This window comes from Phascolarctos cinereus, unplaced genomic scaffold (genome assembly GCF_003287225.1).
Source record: "Phascolarctos cinereus isolate Bilbo 61053 unplaced genomic scaffold, phaCin_HiC Scaffold_9;HRSCAF=440, whole genome shotgun sequence".
Lineage (NCBI taxonomy): Eukaryota > Metazoa > Chordata > Mammalia > Diprotodontia > Phascolarctidae > Phascolarctos > Phascolarctos cinereus.
The window spans coordinates 208664552-208690631 of record NW_027556402.1 but is presented as its reverse complement, the minus strand read 5'-3'; the positions used below and the strand labels follow the sequence as shown (position 1 = coordinate 208690631).

The 26080-nt window shown below is 35.0% G+C and overlaps 1 protein-coding gene across 3 annotated transcripts in view; it reads right to left on the bottom strand.

Moving 5' to 3' along the window:
- Positions 1-26080, bottom strand: part of PIK3C2A (phosphatidylinositol-4-phosphate 3-kinase catalytic subunit type 2 alpha) — a 148805-nt gene that overhangs the window by 37994 nt on the left and 84731 nt on the right. For 2 of the 3 annotated variants that reach the window (XM_021005325.2, XM_021005324.2), the window contains 14 exons: positions 24332-24411; positions 24137-24200; positions 22027-22170; positions 19134-19182; positions 18838-19048; positions 17932-18054; positions 15156-15323; positions 11044-11155; positions 9896-10041; positions 7193-7381; positions 6516-6609; positions 5991-6085; positions 5472-5652; positions 217-321 (listed from right to left, as the gene is read on the bottom strand). In XM_021005325.2, the coding sequence (XP_020860984.1) occupies positions 217-321; positions 5472-5652; positions 5991-6085; positions 6516-6609; positions 7193-7381; positions 9896-10041; positions 11044-11155; positions 15156-15323; positions 17932-18054; positions 18838-19048; positions 19134-19182; positions 22027-22170; positions 24137-24200; positions 24332-24411 (1761 nt within the window). The remainder of the gene's footprint in view (positions 1-216; positions 322-5471; positions 5653-5990; positions 6086-6515; positions 6610-7192; positions 7382-9895; positions 10042-11043; positions 11156-15155; positions 15324-17931; positions 18055-18837; positions 19049-19133; positions 19183-22026; positions 22171-24136; positions 24201-24331; positions 24412-26080) is intronic. The other variant, XM_021005327.2, reaches the window with a different exon arrangement.

Below are 26080 nucleotides of genomic sequence, written 5' to 3'. Positions count from 1 at the left end.
TTGAATGACTTAAAATGGTCCACTAAATTTCAGCCGGGTCTATATGGTCCCTAACAAATAGTTATGATGAAATATGTACAGGAATTTTTTTATATCTGGGTTAAAAGTTATCCATATAATTATCAGCCACATCATCATACTTCTACCTGTCTACTGCCTTCTCTGTGCTGACTGTTTGAAAATGTGACACCAATATAAATATATATTATATCATACCTTAACATTCAGTTCTTTTGCCACAAGACTTGGATTGAGAGGGAGACGACATTTATTTCTTAAGAAAAAGGACTGTACACGTTCCATGCTCCTTTGGAGTACAACCTGTGAAAAAGACATACATCTAAACGTATGTGAAATGATCTGATTATCACTTTTTAATTGATACTATTTGAAACTGATCGATTTTGTTCTATAATTGCCTAAATCATGATTCTTTGTTTCTGAACTTAATTAGTTCAGAAATTCAACTATCCTGTAAGGAGTTTAGAAATTTAGTTAGAATTTAGAAATGCAGTTCTCTCTCCTGGTTTCTCCCATTGGTTCTAATTATTCTTTACAACAACACTAACGTGAAAATAGGTTAAAAAAAAAAGAAATACAGTTCTCTTTGTTAATCATTATTCCATTCTTGTGTCAAAGAAAATCTGTTACTCTCAAAGAATGCAGACATCAGGGAGTCTGGTCCAGTGTCTTTATACCACCAAGCTATCCTTCACGGATGTCTGGCTTGCTATCCAAAGAAGTCTGGCCCACTATCTCTAACCCTGCAAGTGGACTCAAATAATGAACATTTCTTAGTTACAAGAAGGAAGGAAGGAAGGGGTTTTTCTTAGACCCTCATTCTAAATGTCCAACCAATCATATTGTCCCCCACATCTCTGCTCTGTAACCAATCATAGGATTTCACCATTTATGCTACTGACCTCTTTTAACCAATCACAACTTGTTCCTCACCTATGAAGTCCTAGTCTTTGTTCTGCACTTCCCTAAAAACTATAAAAAGGGTAGCCATTCCTCACCTTGGGGTCTTATGTTTGCTGAGAAGCCAAAATCCTACTTATTAGCAAATTTGCACTTCACTCATAAATTGATCATGCTGACAACTTTGTGCTTGTTTACCTTATTGTGACCATAACATATGTAACAGAAATACATAAAAAAAGAAATACCAATGAAGGTACAATTTTAGAAGAAAAAGAAAGATATGAAAGTAGAGAGCTAGCTAAAGAAATAATGTAAGAGAATGGAATTAGATTTTCTAGATCACGAATGAAGAGCTTCTAAGCAAAACTGGAAAGCATGTAATGAAGACTAATAAGGATGCATTTGCTTCAGGAATTTGAACTCAAAATGAAGAGGAGAAAAAGACTCAGGTAGAGAATCTGTCAAGAGCTACAGGTATGACATAGAAAGACTAGATGTGTCTAGTAATGCACTGGAGAAAATAACTTAAAAGAATAGCAGAAATTATATTTGTCTCTTCTACCTATACATCAAATGTCCCAAGGACAGATACTAAACAAAATTAATTTGAAACATTAATGCAATGAACTAAATATAGTTCCATGGTTATCACCAAAACTGATAGGCAAAGGTTCATAACTAATACAGAAAAGGAAAGGTATACTTTGTTAAGAGGGAGTAGATTAGTTGGAAGTCGGTAGTAAATTTGCATTATATGTGAAAAAGAAAGTCATAAAGACAATATATACCTATAGGAAAATCCACGAACCTGAGAGTATGGAGGGTAGATAAGGCATGGGGAAGAACATTTATGTGAGGAAGAAAAGAAAGAGACAGAAGTAATGTTTCCCTTTGCCTTCATAAGATTGTCTCCAATTCTTAGCAAAATTCACAAATATCTTACAAAAGTATAATTTGTGAACACTTAAAAAAAAGATACTATCACTATAAGGCAGCATGGCTTTACTAAGAACAACTTGCATCAGACTAATCTCATTTCCCTATCTGATATTAGATTAGTAGATGAGGAAAATGCCATAGATATGATAATAATAGATGTGAGGAAATCTTTCATGATATCCTTGTGGACAAAATAAGAAAGGAATATGGACTAATCAGGCAAATCTGGAACTTGTTTAAAATCTATACCCCAAGAGTCTGGATTAATGGATTGAGTCAACCTAGAGAGAAGAATCTCTAGTAGCAATGCGTGAGGATCTGTTTTTAGTTCTATTCTGTTCATCACTTGAAGTCAATAACTTGGATGAAAGTATCAAAGTAATGAGTGTAAATGGGTAAAATGAAGCAGGAAGAAACAGCTAATACTTTGAATGACAGAATCAGGATCCAAAAAGATCTTGATGGGTTAAAATAATGAACGAAACTTATTATAATGAAATTTAATAAAGATAAAGTCATGGACCTAGGCTCAAAAAGTTAACTGTACAAATTCAGAACAAGTGAGATTTGGCAAGAAAGCTATTAAAATGAAAAAGACACTTTTAGTGGTTCATTGGACTGCAAACTCAATGAGTCAACAGTATTAGCCAAAAGTTAATGTGATCTTAGGTTACATTAACAGAAGTATATGTCCTCAATAAGAGTTAATAATTCCAATGTACTCTGTGCTGGTCAGCTCAAGCCACAAGTATTACATTCAATCCCGGGTCTTTTGCCCACGTATTTCTTCCTTTTTTGAAAAATACATTTGATTGATACTTCTTGTCTTTATATCATGCTAATGAAAGGTACTCTCCCATCCCCAATGTGTACCATCCATTTAAAAAAAAGGAAAAAAAATTAAACAAAACCACCCAATACAGTGACCCTTTCTGACAACACAAACAATATTCTGACCTATAACCCCTCCACACACACCTCTCCACTGAGAAGACAGATATGTTTCATTATCTCTACTTCAAGACCATCACTTGTTTTTCATATGCTCATTTTTTGTCTGGACTCATTTTCAGCAATATTTTCATTCATATTATTGTAATCATTGTGTATATTGTTCTTTTGAGCGGCTTCTTTCACTCTGCATCATTTCTTACTGCACAAACTATTATTCTATTATATTCATGTACCCCAGGTTTTTTTTCAGACATTCACTGTGCAATCAATGGACACATGGCACTGGCTTTTTTTTCCTTTCTACTTCTATTGGGTTTTAGTTTTAATTCTGCTTGTCCTTATGTTACTATCCTGACCACCCTTCCATATCCTTTGTTGCCTCATCATCCATATGTTGCCTCTTGCCCCCTAACTGTAACCTGAACATAAGTTTCAGGGCTGGGTCCTCTCCTTTCCCACTATAATCTAACTATAGGTAGCCTATTAGTTCCTACAAGTTTATTATCTCTATGCAAATGACTCACAAATCTATATATCTAACCCTAGTTGGATATTTCAAACTGAATCTCCCAGAGACTTTTCAAACTCAACATGTCCAAAACTGAACTCCTCAAACCCAAACTTTTTAAATAAAGTATAAACTCCTCTGTTTAGCTTTTAAAGCTGTATACAGCCTGGCCCCAAGCTATTCCTCTGGCTTCACTGCATATCATTCCCCACTTTTGCAGTCTGTAATCCAGCTAAACAGTCTTTCTGTTCCTCCTTCCCGACACTCCATTTCTCATCTCCATGGCTTTGCACTAGTTATCCCCAAACCTAAAAAGCAGTCTCACCTCACATATGGCCCACAGAATTCCTGTTCCTTCAAGACATAGCTCAAATACCATCTCCTACATGAAGCCTTTCCTGAAGCTCCTAAATCAAAGTGCCTTCCCTTGTAACCCTGTATTTAGTATACATTTGTATTTACTAACTTTATATTTATTCTATAGAAAGAGAGATTAGATACTTTGTGTCTTCCACTGGAAACTAAGCTATTTACAAGTAAGGATGTTTCATTCTTTGTACTTGAATCTCAGAATCTATCACAGTTCTCTGAACATAACAGACATTTAGTAAATATTTGTTGATTGATTTTTTTTTGCTATCAGAAAATGCAAATATGAATATTTTGAACATGTGTTCTCATTGTCTCTCCCCCCTCCTACACACACCCACACCCACACACACACATGTTCCTTTAAGTATGTGCAGGAGAATGAATTTTCAGGAACACTGACAAGACTAAATTCAAGATATCAAGGAGATTCAAATCTAAGCCAAGAGAAATAGCTGAAGGAGTTGGGGAGTTAGCCTAGAAAAAGAAGACTTGGGGGGAGATATGATCATAGTCTTGAAATATTTTAATGATTCTAACAGAAGAAAGATTTTTCCTATTCTTCTTGGCGCTACAAATAGGTAGAACTGAAGCCAGTGGCTTGGAGTTATAGTGAAGCAGTTTTTATCTCAAATACAAGGAAGAAATTCTTTAAGATTAAAGTTATTAAAAGGAAGGGGTACCTTGGGGAGCACTAAGCTTTTTATAACAAAAAGTCTTCCAAGAGAGGCTAGATGACTATTTGCTTAAATGTGTTAGAAATGATTTATGCTCCAAAGTTCTGAATGTCACTATGCCACAAAAAGTTTGTGAACATGTGTGTTTAATGTAAAATCAAGACTAAAAACTCCCAGAGAAAAATATGATTAATTAGAGAAGCTGTTCAACAATAGAATGAGTTATTGAGCTAGGATGTAGAAACTCTTCTCCTACAGATACAATAACATGAATATTTGTCCAGAATTGTTTAGGTAGGGCACCCAAGTTCAGGCTCTCATCACCTCTCACCTAGACTTCCAATAGCTTCCTAATTAGTCTCCCTATTTCTAGTCTCTGCCCTCTCTAATATCATAATGGTTGTTCCTAAAACACACATCTGAACATTCTACTCTCCAACTGAAAAATCTTCAGCAGATCTGTATTGCCTCTATGACTCCCCCGTTTGGCATTTAAATCTCTCCAAAATATGATTCATCACTTTAAAAATATCATTTCATATTACTCCCATTCATTGGAAATCTTTCAGACAAACCAACCAGTCTAGCCATTCTCCAACTTTGTCCAGATGGTTGATTCATTTCTAGAGCATACTCTTTCCTGCTCTTCACCTTTAAGAAAATTCTTAAGTTTCTAGCACAGTTAGGTTCTATCTTATACTACTACTACTATTAACAATAATAATAATAATGATAATAGCTAACATTTACACATCACTTACTATGTGCCAGGCACTGTGCTAAGTGCTTTACAATCTTATTATTTCATGTGATTTTAATGACAACCCTGTATTTACTAACGACAACATTGTATTTACTTATCTGTGTTGTATCTCCTCATAAAATGTAAGCACTTTGATGGCAGAGGCTATTTAATTTTTATCTTTGTACTTCTAGCACCTTGCACATAAAAGTCATTTAGACTGAACTGAGTTAAACTTTGTGAAAGTCCTGGACTACTATCCTATCACAGTATCTTCCCATAACACAAAGGAATAAATTCAGCCATAGAAAGCACCAATACTGCCACAATCTTCATAGATGGACGTACAGGTACATACCTGCCGAGCTGATCCGCTAGCCTGTCGGACTTTCTCTGCCACTCCTCCTAAAAGCTGTACAAGTTTCGTCTGCTTTAAGAGCTCTTCTCTTAGCCCCTTTCCTCCAATTGACAGGAAGGCTCCCAGGATATGCTCATATCGAACACCAAACTGTACATCATGCAGGGCGTCTTTCAGTAGCCTATTATAGCAAGCACTGCATCAAATCATCTTGAAAACTTAATGAAATTTTCAAAAATCAATTTAAGGAGATACATTTTTCATATTCAGAATTTTTTAACCTTTTAATAAACTCATTATCCAACCACTCTAGATTAGTAAGCCTTTAAAAAATTACGTCAGTGATATAATATGCCATACGTTCCTATGACTTAATTTCTCAGTATTAATACAATAGCATTTTTGTTCTTCAATACTAATTTTTTGCATCTACAGAAAATTAAAACTAAAGGTAAATTCTCTAATGTACCTTTAGTGCAATTTTAAAAAATCAAATAGTTTGTGAAACTGAATTCTTACCAATATAAGTAGTGTGCTATACGAATATTTCCCAATGCCCGGGACAAGAGGAATCTCACTAATGAACTGTCCAGATAAATTTCATACTTTAAAGCCTGTGGGAAAAGGAAAAGAACTGTTAAAAAAATCATTATTTTCCTATGAAGAATAGAGACAAAGACTAAACCTTTAATTTTATTGGTATATGGCATTCTCAGGTAAGAATTGCCCTCTCTCAATAAAGGTCAAACACTTCTCTGGAAGTTATAATCTTGAGAGAGTTGTTTTAGAGTCCTGAGGTTGGGGAGCATGCTCGGACTCTTGCACACAGTATGTCAGAGGCAGGACTTGAATTCAGATCTTCTTGGCACCAAGGCTAGCTCTCTATCCACTATGCCATAATGCCTCTTACAGGAAATAAGAAAGAAAACATTTATTACACTCCTACTGCATGTCAGGCACTGTGCTACTTACAACAAATTTTAGAGGCCTTAAGAAATGCTACCTATTATGCCATTGTGATGTGGGAAAAATAACCAAGCTCACTTGTACAAACTGTGGGAGGAAATCAGTTAGCTCATCATCACTAATTGCCTCAATCCAGTTTACAGCCAGGGCTCGCACTTCCTGATCCGCAAATCTGGAAAAATATGAAAGAATAGAGTAGGCTTCAATTTCCTGCTGGAAACACCTATACAAACATATTTAGTATTCATGCAGTATGTTATCTGTAGAGAGAGATATATGTTCCTTTTCTGGGAGAAAATTTTATCATGTCATACAGATTTGGTTTACTGAAAATATTAGCATTCCCAGAAATAGTTTAAGCATTCATTATCAAATATTTATTCCATAATACAGAAATTAATTTAACTCAAAATGTCCATTAAGGCTATATGTAAAACACTTGAAAATGTTTTACAAATATCTAATATAATTTCCTTTGAGAAATTCTTACAGTGCTTTGAACAGGAGGGTGATATAAATTTGATTCAAAAAAGCTGTGGTTTTGCTTATGTTTTTGCCTTTATAAAAAAAACCAAACAACTACCTATTAATTCAACTATTTTAAATGAAAGCAACAATCTTTCCAAACCTGGGTTGATAAATAGCATAAAGCATCAAGGAAAAGGATATTTGTTTGCACTAAGGCAAAAGGTACTTTTACATAAAAGTACCTCATTAAAAACACTAAGTAAATACAGTCTTACATTTGAACTTACTTTGAATCCAGCAGTTCCAGGGCATTCAGTGGAGGCAATGGTGGCCACTGCTGAAGTAATGAGTATGTTTTAGAAAGATTTGCCCATTTCCAGTTTGGGGCACTTGCTAGTATTTTTGGAAGGCAGCTTGGGTGCTTAAGGCAATAATAACGCTTCTCCCACAAAAAGGCTTTATCTTCTTTAGAAACTCTATATATAACAAAATCAAATTCTCAGTGTTATAATAGTACCATGCATCTCAAAGATTGCAAAATAAAAGAAATAACTCTAGAGCAGCCACCTCATGACTGAAATGCTGTACTAACTGTGGTGTGTGGAAGGGGCACTGGATTTGGTGTTGGAGAACTGGGTTTCAGTTCTACCTCTCACACTATTAGTATTATTATATCTAAAATAGGGATAATAATATGCCAGCTCATCAGGATCAAATTTAAAAATAAACAAAACACTCTTTCAAGTCTGAAAACACCACATAAATATGAGCTGTTTTCAGTAACAAAAAGGGAATGACCACAAAACACCAAATCGCCATAAATGGGAATCAATCTAACCTTCAAGAAAAGTCTTACTTATAAAAACAGTTTTAAAGAAATGAAGTTTTATCATATTCAAGTACATAAAGAACAATTTTTGATAGAGAAAGAAGTTATCATGGCATTTAACAGGAAGAACATTAGACTTGAAGTTGGCAGACCTCTGACTCTGAATTTTGCCTGTACTAATTACTCTTCAAGCAGCTAGGTAGATAGAGCACTGGGCCTGGAGCCAGAAGACCCAAATTCAAATCTGGCCTCAGATATTTACTACCTGTGTGACCCTGGGCAAGTCACTTAACCCTGTTTCCCTCAGTTTTCTCATCTGAAAAATGAGCTGGAGAAAGATATGGCAGCAAACCACTCCAGTATCTTTGCCAAGAAAACCCCAAATGGAGTCATGAAGACTCAGACATGACTGAAATAACTGAACAATGACAAAAATTATTCCCTGGGTGAGATGGGATAGGTCCCTTAACTTTTGGAAACTGAAGTTTCTTGCAAAAACAAGAGAATGGGAATTGATGATCTCTAAGGTCCCTGCCAGTTCTACTACTATGAAAACTAGCTATATATCCTACTGGATTATAATATGTGTTTGAAATCAATTATTAACCTATGAAGTAGACTAAATATTTTCCTTTGCTTATGACATTCATTTTCTTAGCAACATCCATCTTTTCTGCTGTCTCTCATGAATAGGACCAAGGTAAGGTAAATAAATCAATAGCCACCTATTATGTGTCAAGGACTGGGACATGATGACAAAAATAAAGTCCTAGTCTCAGCCCTAAAGGAACTTACTCTCAAAGGAGGAAAGCAAATCAAATACCAGGTAACTTTGGAGAGGAAGGCAGTACTTTTTAATCTGGCTTGCAACTTCATTTATCACTTAACGGAAATTTGCCTTTTCCAAAGTTAACAATTATCTCTTAATTGAGAAATCAATTCTTATCATTTTCAACTTATTTGTGGCATCTGACCATCTTGTCCTCTCAGAGTTTTTATGACATTATATTCTCCTGATTTTCCTGTCTAAAAAATCTTCCCACTCTCCTTTGCTGGATAATTATCCATAGTCACATGCCTAACTGTGAGTGTTCCCCAATGTTCAATTCTAGATCCTTTTCTTTCAGTAACTACATCAGCTCCTATGAGTTGAATTATCTTTTCTATGCAGATGATTTTTTCCAGGGGTGGGGAACTTGGGGCCTTGAGGCCTCATGTGGCCCTCTAGGTCCTCAAGTGCAATCCTTTGAATTCAAACTTCACAGAACAAATCCTTTTACTATTTGCTTATTGTCTTATTTGATCTTTGAAATTCCATTGTACACGTCCTGCTCATGTAACCAAACCTATTTAATGTAGCTAAAAACTGCTGGGCAGGGCTCACTGACTTTTGCATATACAGCAATAACTGTAAGTCCACTCCTATCTCTCCATCTTGATTGTATGATTAGCAGCAGTATCTAAACAATGGATTTTCAGACTATTTTTGTTACACTACCCTATACTGAACCTCTCTGTATATTTTATTTGTTCATTTTCTATTTAATATAGATTTTTGCATGTATTTGTTGTTTCCCCCATCAAGGCTGCAGAGTCTTTGGGAACAGATTCTATTTTATTCTTTGCACTGTATTCTCACCCACTAGCACTGTGCCTGGCACATAGTAGGTGCTTCATTAATACTTGATTGATTGATAAATGCTGGCTAGGAACAAGGTGGCAGAAATTAGTCCAGCTCTGGAACACATGAAGGGGAAGACCATGATGTAAGGCTGGCAAAGTAGGTGGGAGACAGATAGGGAGGGTAGTGAATTCAAAGATCAGGATCTTATACTTTATCTGGCACTTGGCAGGCAACGGGGAGCCACTGCTCCCCCTGCAAGTAATGGAATGATATGGTTAGAACAAAAAGATGGTTCAAAGAACAATTTGACAGACTAGAAAGGGAAAAGGCTGAAAGCAGCAAGACTTATTATCTAAAGACCTTAAAATATTTTATCACATTTAAATTAGAAAGTGTTATAAAACTGTTTAACAAGCACATTGTAAACATCAAAAAACTAAATAATTTATTATACAAGTCAGACTTTACATCACCTGTGTAACACATATTGTAAGGTATCAAGACATCAAGGCTTAAAATAAATGAAAAGAAACATACCCAAATGAAGAATCTCTGGAAAGAATGGCAAGAAGTTTTCCTCTCATATCTTTTTCCAGTGTTTCTAAGCACTGCTGCTGTACAATGCTACCATTAACTTGAGGCTTTGTATAAATGATATCAAACGTAGGGGAAGGAAAGTCAACCTTAACAAATTAAACAAAAGCCAACCTTCAGTTTTTGAGTTGCAAATGAAACTGTAGATGTTGACTTCCTTGTTTTAAAAAATATTTATCAGTATCTTTTGTTTTCAAAATGGCTAAATTTTCCCGTGTATCATTCCCTTCCCCACTGCCAGGGAATCATTCCATATAACAAGAAAAACAATCAACAAAACTGATTCACACATTGAAAAAAGTCTGAAAATATGATATATCACACCCAGGGGAACAAAGAAAAATACTATATATCCCTTTCCATATTGATAGTACATCAGTTTACTATCCTGAGACCCAAAACATTAACCTTTTTAGTGGCTAAGGACCAAAATCAAATTAAGACCTCAACTTTGTCCTTCTCTGTTATCTCACTGTGGCAGAAGTAACCTTAGGTTCTTGAAGGATATGTTCATAGAGTATAAGCTCTAGTAGATGACAAGCATACAAAAAAGGCTTTCAGTATACAGGCTTGAGCACGGCATACTGTCTTTTATTTAAGTACAGCCCTACCTAAAATCAGGAAGGCTGATCACCAAGGGACTGTCCACTAGGTAGTAATGATTTCAGCCACAGCAATTCAGTAAGACAGATGGAGAAGGCATCAAGGGTTAGATGTGCGTTAGGGCTCTATTCACAATGATGAAACTTGAAGAAGGCTACTGAAGCTTTTTTGCTACATGATGTTCTTCAATATGAAATATGAAGACTGCTTTTGTTAGTATTCTCGTTAGGAAAGAGTGCATGAGATATGAACCTAGGTACATTTTTCATAAAAGTTTATCAAAATTATCAAGAAATTAATCAGAATGCATATAAAACCAATTTTCATTAAGTTCACTAAGTTAAAAAAGAATGCCTTTTTATTAAGAATTAATGCTAGTTAATGCCCACACTGTAAAGACAATTGGCTCCATAAACAGTATTATTTCACATTAGTTCTAGCATAAAAAGCAGGCAAAAAAACAAAAAACAAAAAAACCAACTCATTACCTGTAATACTATTCTTTCTATCACGTGTCCTTTTTTGTGGGTTATCCCAGGAACAGGTTGTGTAGGGGATGAAGCCCAAAGATAGAGAAGCTTAGTTCCACAAGTTAAGAACCTAAAAGTTAAACAAACAGAAGTGGTATGAAAAGAACAGGAAACAATGTCTATTGTTTCTCATTGGTGGCAAAAAAAAATCACATAAAAATTTACCATACACAGAAAAACATTATTTTGAATCCTAAATGATATTCCATTTACTTATTAACCTGAAGACTGGAAGAATAATGATACCTTCAATATTAATGAGGAAATTTGGGAGAAAGGTGGGTTCAGTGGACAGGAAGAGAAGATACTGAGTTCAATTTTATTTATTATGTTTGAGATGTCTATAGGACATTAACTTTAAAATCTGGTGATGTAAGACAAGAACTCAGAAGTAGAAATAACTTTGTGGTACAACCACAGTTAGAGGGTGTCACATAGAAATGATATAGCAAAGCAGACTGAAAAGGAACAATCACATAGGCAGCAAGTAGAATCAAGTGAGAACAGTTTCAGAAAAATCCAGACAGGAAAGAATACACAGGAGGAGATGGTTGTATGTAAAATGCTACAGGGTTGTCAGGAAGCACAAGGGTGGAGAAAAGGCCATTACTCTGGCTATCATTAGTGATGCATGTTATCTACCGACTGACGAGGAAGTGATAGACTGAGGGTGCAGAATGAGACACATTTTTGGACACAGCCAATAAAGAAATTTGCTTTGCTATGCATATGTGTTACAAGGGTTGTTTTTGTTTTTTAATAGGGATGGAGGAAGAGACAGAAAACAGATTTTTTTTTCATTAAAAAAGAGATCACTGGTAATTTTGGAAAGAACAGTTTCAGTTGAGTAATAAGGTTGGAAACATTACCCAAGATGGGAATGATTACAGCTCAATTAACACCACTTAAAGTCAAAAAGAGGTAAAGAAACTTTGCCTAAAATCTCAGGTTCCTTTCGCTGTTTATTAGAGTCAAGGGAACTTCCACTGTTTTGATTTAAAATTCCAAAGAAAGTAAGTTGAAGAAGTGATTTCAATGGTAATTGTGAGATACTGCAGATCATTAAGAAGTTCAAGAAGAGAAGTGGAAGGGCTGAAAAAAACTTTCTCAAAGAGTTTGACAGAGGAACAGAAGAAAAATAATAGACTCATAACTAGCTGGGACAGTAGGATCCAGTGGGCCTTTTTTTTTTTTAAACCTAGGGGGGAGTTTGGGATGTGCTTGTAGGCAGAAGAAACCAGCAGAAAGAGAGACTGAAGAGTCATAAGAGGAAAATGAAGATAATGAGGTGAATCTGCTGGAGAAGACGGATAGAGAGAGCACATTAAGATGTGCTGACATTAATCAAAAGGGCCATCTTATCATCATAGGCTGGAGTAAAGGAGGAAATACTGTTAGATGAGGTGATGAGAGGAGAAAAGGGAGTTATTATTGGATAGTTTCAATTTTATTAGATAAAGCAAGGCCTCCAAGAGTCCTCTGTGGAAGATTTAGGGAAAGAAAAAAACACAAATCACACAGAATTAGAAGCAGTATAAGAGGGAGTACCCACACTGTGGTGGTGGATGATGAGGAAACTGAGGCAAACAGGGTTAAGTGATTTGCCCAAGGTCACACAGCTAGGAAGAGTTTGAGGCCAGATTTGAACTCAGGAAGATGAGTCTTCCTGATTCTAGGGCTGGCCCCTCTATCCACTGCACCACCTAGCTCAGCCTCCCAGTAATAAATCCATCTAAATAACTCAAAATGTTCAACAATATCTTAATGAGTAAGAAAGCTAAGTAGAGCATCAAGGTTTTTTTTTAAACACTGGCATGATAAAGTAATATTATAGAAAGATAACTATGACAATGGTATATATACAATGCCAGAAATTCCACAAATGTATAGAGAAGACTGATTTGGTTCAAAAGTTTATTTTTTAAGTTGAAGAATCAAATCTATCACAACAATTTCCATCAATAAAACAACTCTATGCCCTAGATTATTTTTCAGCTTACTGAAATTAATGCCTCCAGGACTTTTAAAAGAGTTTGACACCTCTTTGTAGTATAACACTGAAGAAATTTCTAAAAATCTTGCTTAATCTACAAACAAAACAAGAATATATAAACATATTCTTTGTTCGTACATTTTAAAGCCTGATTCACTGAATTCAAGTAGACTGTCTTTTTTCCAAAACTCTCCTTTCACATTTGTGACTTGATGTTTTCATCCAAAGGCAGAAGCCTTTGAATCTTGGTTACATTCTAATTAGCAGTAGTCTTTAGAAACCACTCATTATTGATTTAGAAATGCAAGTGGGACATGTGGCATCTATTCTGTGAATATTAAGATCCAGTCTCATTAAGTAGTGTTGCTGGCATTTCTCCACCCTCTATATATAACAACATGTTTAGTTCTTCTAATCTAGATACTTCTTAGATGACCATATCGCTACAAGCTGTTTACGTATTTATTTAGAGGTATGAATAAACGAAAATAATTGCCTTTTTAATTTTTTTCAAGTGAATAAACATTGGGGACATCTAAAAAATTGTTTTGAAAGAAAATAAAAACAACCTTTGTAACAAATATGCATAGTCAAGCAAAACAAATTCCTGCATTCATCAAAATCAAAAATCTATGTCATTCTGCATCTTGACTCTATCACTTCTCTATCAGGAGGTAGCACATTTACCATCAGTTCTTCATTAACATGGATAGTTATTATATTAACCAGAGGTCTTACATATTTCAAAGTTGTCTTTACTTTGTTGTTACTGTATAAATTATTCTTCTGGTTCTGCTCATTTTACTCTATCAATTTTCAGGTACTGATGAAATACTAAGTGCTATCATCTGCCCTAAAGTGTGCTTTTTAGCTGAATTTCCATTAACAATTTCTTATATGCAGAAAGCAAGCTGGATATAAAATTTCCAAAGATATAAAGAAGATATCTTCCTTTCCCCTTTAGATATCTTAAATTCCAGGAGCTTTTTGAAACATACATTATGAATCTTAAAACTACCCCTGAAAGCAGCATGCCAAAGGTAAGGGAAAAGTTTTGCTTCTCTGTTCTAAAGAAGCCTGTTACTTCGCCAAGTCAGTCATCTAAACTGACTGAGCTTCTAAGGCAGGGTTCTTAACTTGGGGGAGTAGGGAGAGAAGAGAATATTAACTATTTCACTAATCTTTGGTATATTCTATAACACAGTATATTTTATTTCACACATTTAAAAACAGTAGTCTGAGAAGGGGTCTGTAGGTTTCCTCATACTGCCAGAGGGGTCCAAGACACAAAAGATGAAGGCTCCTGTGGGTAAGTCCATGCTTTTGCTTGTAAATATTTATGATAGTGCTGCAAATAGGATTGTTCATGTTTATTCAAATAGCTTCTTCAAACCTAAGAAAGGCATACGTGAAGTGCACCCTGATGCTGCTGTGGCTGGGAGTAATGGGGAGTACCCTTTTCCACATCAGGCTACCACGGTTATCAGAAAGCCTCTTCAAACACAAACAATTATCTATCTCCAATTACTCATACCAAGGCTTCAGAGCCTTTGTACCCCTGCTACTTACAATCATAGGAAGTTAAAACAAATAAATTTTGGTATTTTCTCTTCAAAAAGTAAAGTCACTAAATGGTTACCAAGCAGATTTTTTTTTAAATTTTTTGGGCATTTTGGGGTTAAGTGACTTGCCCAGGGTCATACACCTAGTATGTGTCAAGTGTTTGGTCTGAGGCCGGATTTGAACTCAGGTCCTCCTGACTTCAGGGCCGGTGCTCTATCCATTGAGCCAACTAGCTGCCCCCAGAAAATATTTTTTACCTAGTATGTCACTAAGACCAGCTACTTAAGGCATAGAGGAGCTGTGATCTTTATTCCATGTAAGAGTACATGAAATAATATATGAAATTAAATAAAACTTAAAATTATGTTAGTGTCCACAGATATTATTATAAATGATCGGTATCTGCACAGATCATGACAGATCCTACTCACAAAGCTCACAGCCAAGAGGAATACAAAGTACCAACTTAGACATTACCCAAGATAGGAATGATTACAGCTCAATTAACACTTACCGCTTAAAGTCAAAAAGAGGTAAAGAAACTTTGCCTAAAATCTCAGGTCCCTTTCGCTGTTTATTAGAGTCAGGGGAACTTCCACTGTTTTGATTTAAAATTCCAAAAAGAGTAAGGTGAAGAAGTGATTCCAATGGTAACTGTGAGATCTGAATAGGGAAAATGATTCTGTGGGGGAAAAAATGGTCATTTAATAGAAATAATTAAAAATCAAATGAATACATTTAACCCTTCACAGAAATTACTATAGCGAAAAATATCAATTTCTGAAAATTGTCTTCAATTTTGCATCATCTTTAAATGAGCTAATCTGTATGTTATTTAACACTGAATGTAATAATATACAAAATACCAAAAATATTACTCCCATTACCTTAACTCAAACCACATTATAAAAACAGGAGTCACCAATACTATATGGTACTGGTTAAAAAAGAAAAGTCTATGGAACAGACTACATAGGCAAGAACTAGCTGAAATTGAAAGGAATAGCTCAATTTTTGATAAACCAAAACAAATTTCAGAGGAAAGACATCCCTACTAAGTTTATAGGAAATACTGGGAAAAATAAAAGGTAGTTTAGCAGAAATTATGTTTACTTCAACATCTTACATCATATACACCATAAAAGGCTCCAGGACAATACAAAAGATAGCAACATAAAAAAATCAGAATGAAGTACCTTTTAAATCTATGCAAAGGAAGCATATCCATAACCAAATAAGGACTGGAAGCAATCATAAAAGACAAAGTAGACAATTTGATTACATAAAACTAAAATAATTTCTCGTGACCAAAATCAGAGAAGGATATACACCAAAGACTACACTAAAAAGAAGCAGAATTTGTAGTAATTATAAAAACCAATTTTATTAACTAAGACGAGAGAATGTATTATGCTTCTTTCCTTCCTCTCAAAAGAGACATGATGGACTAAGAAGGCAAAATATTACATATACTGTCAAATGAAGTCAATGTATTGGTTGTTTTGTTTATTTTTTTGTTTGTTATAAGGGAAGACTCAATTACCATAATAATGGGTGGGGTCTATATTCAGAAATTAGTTTTGTGGGGGGAGGGGTAAGTCATCAATAAAACTTGCAGAAATTGGTAGAATATGGATAACTTTCACTCTCAATTTTGTTTATAATGATAACTCCCCTAACCTCAAAGACAGCTCTGGACCATAATGCTGTTCAAATTATAGTAATTTAGAAAGCAAACTCATTTAGAGAGGCAGAGATATGTAAATGTGTAATTATTTTATTTGCCAGCTAAAGCAGAGAATAGATGTTTAAGAAACTCAATAAACACTTTTAAAGTGAAATATTAAAATAAACTACTATAAATATATAAAAAGTCCAAATGAATTTCATAAACAATACCAAAAACAGTCTCTCCTTTTAAAAATTACATTTGGCATCTCTCAACAAATATTCAGATGCACAAAGAAAAAATACCAATAATGATGTGAAATCAAACTTGTACTATTTTCAGACTATAAATTTTTACATATTAAAAATAATAGGGCACAAGGCACCAGGATAGAGTGCCAAGCTTGGAATCAGGAAGACTTATCATCTTCCTGAGTTCAAATCTGACCTCAGACACTTCCTAGCTGTGTGATCCTGGGCAAGTCACTTAACTCTGCCTCAGTTTCCTCATCTATAAAATGAGATGGAGAAGGAAATGGCAAACCATTCCATTATCTTTGCCAAAAAACCCCAAATAGGGTCACAAAGAGTCAGACATGACCGAACAATATTAAAAATAATGTGTGTTATTAAATAGAGATAAAAATAATGTAACAAGGCATTGTTCCCTAATTAACAAGTTTTCAAGGTACTCCTCCTATGGCTTTGTCCACAGACTACAGCATAACCACACGAGATTGCAAGGAGTCTAAGATCATAGATCACTGCGTCTAACTGGTCCATGCTCACCTGAATAGGGTTTTCTGAAGTCAGAGAACCTAAGTTAAAATGAGTTTTGCTGTATATTTTCATCAGATCACTGAAGCTACAATTCTTTTGAAAACTGATCCTGTGATCATTTATCTATTTGGGAATGGCAGTCATCTATATTTACATCACTTCCTTATAATTGGATATCAGATTTTTATCACTGATATTTGATGCAAGAATTCTTCCACTACACAATACCTTCTCTTCTTGTTCTAGATACATTTTGTTTATGAGAAACTGTTTCAGTTCTATGCAATCAAAAGTGTTTATTTTGTCCTTCCTGCCTTAGATTATGGCAGTGTACTGTTCTTTTGGTTCTGGTTTTTAAAACCTACAGTAATGCCATATTTCTCAGAGACTTAAATGTAAATGTATTATTAAATGCATTAGCAAAAATTCAACAATCATTTTAATCCATATTTTAGAGAATCATATTTGGAATAAATTTTAAGAGGTCATCTAGTCTAATAAATAAATTAAACAAATTCTTAAAGAAATTTTAACTGAAAGCTCACTTCATTTCTTTAAAAAAAAATTAAGTTGAAATGAACTCTTGCGACAAAAAACCTGGGATCCATAAACTTATTTTTGTAATATTTGGTAACTGTTAATATGATTGGTTTTCTTTGTAATCCTACATGCTTCATTTTATTCATTTAAAAACAATATTCTGAGAAGGGCTGCATAATCTTCACCAAACTACCAAAGAGGTCCATGAAACAAAGGTTAAGGACCCTTGTTTCAAAGAAATGTGCAAATAAATGTAAAACATACAACTACTAAAAGACATTCAATTTGGAAATATCACTTACAGTTCATCCCATTTAATAAGATAGAAAAAATTCTTATATGTGCCAACTTTCTTCGACTGAATAGGCTTAAAAAGATCCTTCCCATTGTGAATCAGGGAACAAATTAAATAGTATTTTTCATAACTGGAAAGAGAAAATTGAATTTCAAATTTACTCTAATGGCTCATAATTTCAAACAACACTTATATTTTTCCCACAAATGTAACTGCTTTGGGGGCAGCTAGGTGGTGCAGTGGATAGAGCACTGGCCCTGAAGTCAGCAAGACCTGAGTTCAAATTTGACCTCAGACCAAACATTTGACACTTACTAGCTATGTGACTCTGGGCAAGTCACTTAACCCCAACTGCCTTAAAAAAAAGAAAAACTAACTGCTTTCTGGAATTTACATAGGCAAAAGTTCATTAAAGCTGGTTCCAAGTTATTTGTAATTCATAGTAATTCAGCTAAAATTTAGCAACTAAATGTGTGAAGAGTTAGCTAATTAATGAATAAATAAAATAGGCAGAACGCTGTTTAACATACTACAGATTCACGGAATTGTCTAGGAAGAAGAGATCTCACTGGTTTCTGTACAGGGAAATAGCCTATTTTATCAATTCTTTAGTGCCAGGTAATGCCCAGAAAGAACTCGACTGAACAATTTGCATATACTACCCAGGGTTTTGGGTTTAACACAGTTTTAGTCCTTATTTGTTCCCATGAATTTTTTTCTTGACCTTTTATACATAATAAGAGTACTTTAGCTTTTAACAATTATCCCACTCTTTTGAAACCAACTATTAAAGCACTATTTATTAAAGTACTGGGTTGGTGTTTTTGTTTTTTTTAAAGTTTAGAAAGGCACCTGTCTGAGCATACTTTGCTGAAACTCAATATTACACTATTAGACTATGGTGATTACTTACTTTGCTACCCAATTAGGTGAAATTCCATGTGCAGCAAATATTGTAAACTGGAGTTGTTCTGTTGTAGTCCATGCTTCCTTAGTGGTCCTATGATTCTGTCCACAGTCTACAGGACCACCACTTGAGCTTGCATGGAGTCGGAGAAGATCATAGATGGCTATGGTTAACTGGTCCACGCTTACCTGAATTGGATTTTCTGAAGTCAGGGAACCTAAGTTAAAATAAACTTATAATACATTTTACTGAAAACAAGCAAGGAAAATTTGGCAGAACTTAAATAACTTAAATAAATTTACCCCTACTTGAACTCTTGCTTATTATGTCATGTCTGGATAACGATGTCACCTAGAAAAGGAAATAAAATAGTAAAAGAAAAAACAGCCAAGATAGCAAATAATTACTTTACTCTTGAAAAAATATTTTAATTTGAATATCACATATTAATTCAATCCTCTAGAACCTTAAGGTGTATGATACATTTTCTCACAAAAACCAAGTGATACAAGTATTACAACCCCCGTTTTATAGATAAGGAAACCGAGGTTCTAAGAGGTTAAGTGACTCACTCATTATCACACAGCTAGTAAGCATCTAAGGAAGTATTAAAACTTAGATCTTCTAACTCCAAGTCCAAGCATGCCTATTCCTCCTGTTGAATAGTGCATCTAGGGGCATGAGAAAAGATACATCTAGTAGCATTAATGGTGACCTGTCTACTCTATCTACTTACCAAACCACGTGGTCTCTCATATATACATACTTAAGACTATACCAAAGAGATTATTTCCTTCCTGGGAAAACTAAAGAAACTACAGATATGTAGTTATTTTGAGATGCACTAAAGAAATAATATACTAAAAGACACAAAACATGAAACTGGAATACCTAAGAAAAAATGAGGTATATATTTAAGTAAAATGGAAACTAAGTATTTTAATCCCACCTTCATTTAGGCTCTATACCAACAAACTTAATTTTTTTATTCACAGAATATAGAAAAATGATTAGAAATTACTATACCAATCTATTCTGATCTGTTCCACTACTGCAACAAAACAGCTTAGAAATGGACCTGCTCTCCCCCTTTCCCCTGGCCCCAAAAGACAATACTCTTGTGCCTCACCTATATCCAAGATTTTGTGTTGTGTTATGGCAGTTCTAGAGATGTCAGCAGTACTTCTTTGAATAGCAAAGAAAATTAACTGCTCAAAGAAACTGAAGCTCTTCTTTGTATGCAAAACATTTTGCCTAAACTTTCATTTTACTTAAATGTTCATTTTACCCTACTAGTAGAAAAGTGAATTCTACTGCTGTCTTATGTACAAAACCCTTTAATACTGTCCGATAGCATTAGCATTAGCCTTTCCCTCAAGGAAAACTAAAACGATTAACTAACCATTCTTTTATAACCCAAACCCCTCTCTGTAATTGAAAAGACCTTAGCTTCTCTTTTATTCCTTCTCTATCACACTGCATCCTATGAAATAGTGGTTCTACTGTTAACAAATGGTCTTTCTTTTTTCCATGTTCCTTGCAAACACAGAAACATGGCTCCCACCAAGACAACACTAACTTGCTGGCAACACTCAATGTTACTAGATGTACCTTTTCTCATGCCCCAGAAGCACTATTCAACAGGAGGAGTGGGTATACTTCTAGTACTGTCATTCCCTGAACTATCATTCCCTAAACCCCTAAACACTAGAAACCATTCCTCCTTGGTATTTTACTTTGTCAAAGTATATGACAACAACCAGATACTGATGGACCAAGGCCATTCTGCTTACTTTCTCAAGAAGTTCAGAACCTGGCTCCAAGTTGTCTTTCCATCCTAATCCCTGTCCTTATTCTTGGGGACTTCAACTGACATGCTGCTGTCCCCTCAAATGCCTTTGCTTCACAGTTCTCAATGCCTCAAAGCTACCACCTCAGCCACACACTGCAACGGTCATAGCCTAGATCTCATCACTCACACATGTCCCAACTCCATCATCCATAACTATGAAATTTGACTGAACATCACCTCCTCTTCTTCCATCTCTCCCTTAACTTCATCCCTCTCAAATTGATTCTCTATTCTCACCACAACCTCACCAGAACCTCATCAAGTGTTGGAACTAAAAGCTTTAACTTCAGATATCATCTGCTCCAACTTCTACATTATAAATGAAGGAATAGATTGAGGTTTCCTGGTTTGCCAAAGGTATATTACACAGCTTAATCAATGGCAAAGCCAGAACTAAATCTGAAGCTTTGTAGACACTCCCCTTTTAAGTACCCATCAGGCTTCTTTGTCCATTCATTTTCATTCACTTTTCTTCTTTTATAGCCATAGTTAGTCAATAGTCTTCTTTTGGTTCTACTTTTTTGACTTTGCAATCCTCCATAAGTATTTCCAAATTTCTTTATATTTTTCAAAACTGTTGGTTTTAGTTATATGTTTGTTTTCTTTACATGAATGTTCTTTAATATATTTAAGCCACTTCACTATAGTTGGCTACTTATATTGCTTCCAATTTTTTTTTTACATACAATTCTGCTATGGAAATCTCTGAATAAATAATTTTTGGTTTTGATGTTTTCCATATATATTCCCAACATAAGAATGAATGAGTCAATTATACCTAAAGTTTGATTCAAGTGCCATGTAAATTTCCTACCTACATACTGTATGCAAGTAAAGGCAGATTATGAGAACCACCTCCACTTGCTCTCTTCCTAAACTAGATCCCTGCTAAATACAAGGGTACCCTTCTACTAACTTCTGGAGCCTAGGGCAATGTTAAAGCCACTTCTGAGAGTCCCTAGGTTGGTATCCTACTCAGTTTCACTCTCTAGGAATCCTTACTGGTGCCTGGGATCATCAGTCTCCTTCCAGGGACCTCCTCAATACCTCCCCCTCAACATTGTCAATACCCTCTGACATCAATATCATTACGATCTCTGTGATCACCTCAGGGAGGCAATATTTTAGACTCTACACAATATTTTAGACCCTAGAACATGAAAAGCAGATCCTCTTCTAGAACAGGTTACCATACAATAACCTTCTTAATAGATGAGGTTCCATATTGGATTTTTAGCAAACTTAAAGTAATAATATTCTGCCTACCAGAAAGCATGCTATCCTAATTTGGGGGCAGGCATGTTATTTCATAAAGAATGTAAAAATTACGCGGAGTTACTCACTTCATCACTTTTGCTCCTTGGAAGATTAACTGCTCTTTTTAGTTTCTTTACAGATTCTGTAATGGCTGGAGTCTCTACACCATCTAAAGCACTACAGATTTTTCTTACTGCTTTGATTATCTGATCTACTGCTTTATGTTGGTTCTGAAAAAGAAGGTGAAAAAGTCAAAAGCAAAGAATTTAAAAGAGCTTCAGATATGAAGTCACAGTTTAGCCTTTTAAAGAATTGGTGATAAATAGACTCACTTTGGTGTTAAAAAAATTAAAAGGGCTAACAAGAATTATAAAACCAGTTTTGACCATTTTCTTTTAGTTATACAATTTCCTAGTTTATAGGAAGCCATACTGTAAATCTGTGTTTGCAGTGTTTTTCACCGTGCCAAAATAGGAGAGAAAAGGCCTAACAAATTCCTACTTTGCTATCAGATACTAGTTAAATGCAACATCTATTATTGTCTTTAGAACATGGATTTGAGGCTTAATTGTGTCACTAACACTATAATCTTGGGCAAGTTAGTCACTTAATTTCTTACAGTCTTAGTTTTCTCATCTGTAAAGTCTCATCTTTACACTATACCTACCTCACAGTATTGTACTGAGGATCAAATGATAAAAATATACATAAAGTATTTTGCAGCCATAAGACGTTGTGTGAGCTTGTTAGGTCCAATAAAATATAAAGTTAATAAAAAGTGGAAGATAGTTTTTATGCTAATTTTGGAATAAGACACCCTCATAGAATTGTTTTTGCTGTTCAGCTGTTTCACTCACGTCCAATGTTTCAGGACTCAATTTGGGGTTTTCTTGGCAAAGATACTACAGTGGTTTTGCCATTTCCTTCTCTAGTTCATTTTACAGATGAGGAAACTGAGGCAAACAGGATTCAGTGACCTGCCCATGGTCACACAGCTATTAAATGTCTGATTTGAACTCAGGTCTTTCTGAATCTAGGCCCAGGGATCTATCCACTTTACCACCTAGATGCCCTCTCATAGGAATAGTGCATGCTTTTCTTTTGGCTATTAATAGTAATATTTTTTTTTCTGTTTTGTTTCAAGAAACTCTGATAATTAAAATGTCATCCAAAAAGGCTTAAGGAACTCTGTCACATATGAGTAAAACTTAGATATGGACACTAAAAACACTGAGTTTTGGAGAAGTGACTTTTAGAACTACATGTTTGAACCATTTATCAAATTCTTTTAAACCTTTAAAGTCTTTCCTTCAGTATTATTTGTTTTCCAACAATAGCTTATCACTAACAAACAACCTTTTCAGATAACTTAGTATTCAATAACACGCAAATAGAACACTGCTATAAAATCAGTCTGTGAAAGCAAGAATTTGAACACCTCCATCACTCCCTCAATTACACAATTCACTTAAGAGCAGTATTACAGAATGGCTGAAACTTACTGGAAAGATGTCTTTCATCTCCACTTTTCTTTTTTAAACCAGACCATTCTTATAGGGAAACTTTTAGTGAGGAAAATCCTCTATCAAGGCAGGTCAGCACCAACTTTGCATCTTTCACCCTTAGAGAGTTGCCTGGGACATTTGGAGGTTAACTGACTTACCCTGAGTCACACAATGTATTTGTGCCAGAAGGAGAACTTGAACCCAGGTCTTCCTGACTCCGAGTCTACATCTCTATCTACTATGACTTACTTTCTCTGTAGTATCTTTTAAAATGTTAAGTTTTTTTCATCTTCAAGGCCTACTGCATTAACTTTTAAGGGATTTTTTAAAAATGTAGAATCAGATAAGACAAGACTAGCATTATTTATTGTTAATTAAGTTGAAACTAAAGGGTTCCAATAATTACTCTATCACTCTTTGGAACAGATTCTTCTCTGAAATAAAGTCAAATTGGGAGACATAGTCTTACCTTAGTGTCATGAAATTTTGGTAATAAGTATGTAATTTACAATAATTGGTGAAACTGGAAAATAGTCATCAAATCTAAAGACTTGGATCTCCAGAATAAACCACCTTGTAAAACATTTTGTAATCTTTTAAGATTGCTTAGTTCTAAACAAAAACTATTTTAAGTGAAAATACTGGCAAGAATCTGGGAACCAACAAGCCAAAAATGTAAAATAATACTTACTTCATTTTGAAAAGCCATCTCCACTTGATTATGATAAGTATCTAGAAGTTCTTCAACAGAATGTCTGAAATAAAGAATAACTACTATGGCTGAAGGAGACAATATACAAATATTAATGGCTTATTCAACAAAAGTAAGATAATCATTTCCTTAAACATGTTTGAATGCTTACAAAGTAAGCCTTAAATACCATACCTTGTCATGACTTCTTTAAATGGATTTTCTATATGGTGTAGATATTTGCTTAAATCTGTAGGTGTTTTATCATCTTCTGCCTAAACACAAAAATGTGTTTATTAAAGTAGATGGCTAACACCTTTGGCCAGACCCAATAGAGTACTTTGTTTTTTAAAATTAAAGATGTAATAATTACCCAAATATTAAGAACTAATTTGATTTCTTATGAGATTAGTAGAGATTAATATTCTGACTTCTTTTTTCTTTTTTGGTGAGGTAATTGGGGTTAAGTGACTTGCCCAGGGTCACACAGCTAGTAAGTGTCAAGTGTCTGAGGTCCGATTTGAACTCAGGTCCTCCGGACTCCTGGGCCAGTGCTCTACCCACGTACCACCTAGTTGCCCCTCTGACAAACATTTTCAAAAGAAGGTACTTGAAAGTAGATAAGTATAGGTTCAAATATATAAATATCTTCGAGAACAAAACCAATTCCTGTTCTAAGTCTATACGTAGTAACAGCACAACCAAAAATTCCCTTTAAATGAGGCTAACTGGCAGCCAGCATAAAGATATGGTGAAATAAGATGGAGAAGGAGACATGAAATTCTGCAATTCTTTTTTCCCCAATAATAAACAAATGTGGACCGTTGCTACCAGTTTAATTATCTATTAGTCTCAGGGGCTGCTATTGCTTAAGAAACTAAAAACAGTATTTATTTGTGACTGCTAGAACAAGATAGATTTTGTGAAAGTCTCTTTAGAATCTTCAGCCTTTCCCTATCAACTGATTCCTTCTCTGCTGCTTTCAAATATGCCCAAGTTTCTGCCATCCTTAAAAAAAAAAGCCCTTCACTAACGTTGCAAAGAACAAAACACTGGCATGATTCAAAAAAAGAAGAGACGCCATCTTAAATCTACCCCTCTGCAAGAGGTGGGAGCTCCACGATGTTGTACACTGTACTTATTTTGAGACATTTTTGATGTATTGATAATTTCTGTTGATTTTTTCCTCTTCTTTTTTAAAAAAACTTTTTCAAAAAAGCATTTCTTATCAATAAAAAACTTAGTAAAAAAAAAAAACTTTACCAGAAAGTACCATTCCCCAAGCTATCAATCTTTATTTCTCATTCCCTTTCTCAGCCACACTCCTTGGAAAAGTCTGTACTCACCATCTCAATTTCCATGCCTTTCATCCCCCTTCTTAATCCTTTGCAATCTGGTTTTTAATATCAGTCAACTAAGACTGCTCTTTGCAAAATTTTCAATCATTTCTTAACTGTGAAATTTGGAGGTCTTTTTTTTTTCTTTTTCGTGAGGCAATCGGGGTTAAGTGACTTGCCTAGGGTCACACAGCTAGTAAGTGTCATGTGTCTGAGGCTGGATTTGAACTCAGCTCCTCCTGACTCCAAGACCAGAGCTCTGTGCACTGCACCACCTAGCTGCCCCTGAGGTCTTTTCTCAATACTAATTTTCAATGGATATTTTGAATTTCATACTGCCGAACACCCTTTCTTCCTAGACACTTACTCCTCTCAACTGGTTCTCCTCCAACCTGCTTTTCCTCCATTTCTTTTCCTATATCAGCATCCAAATTATACACTCCTTAACTACAGGTGCTCCCCAAGGTGCTGTCTTTGGCTTTCTTTTCCCTCTACACTCTCTTTGTGTAACCGAATGAGCTCCCACGGATTTAACTACCATCTACCAACTATACAGAAGATTTACAAATCTACATATTCAGTCTTATTTTCTCAAGCTTCAGTCCCA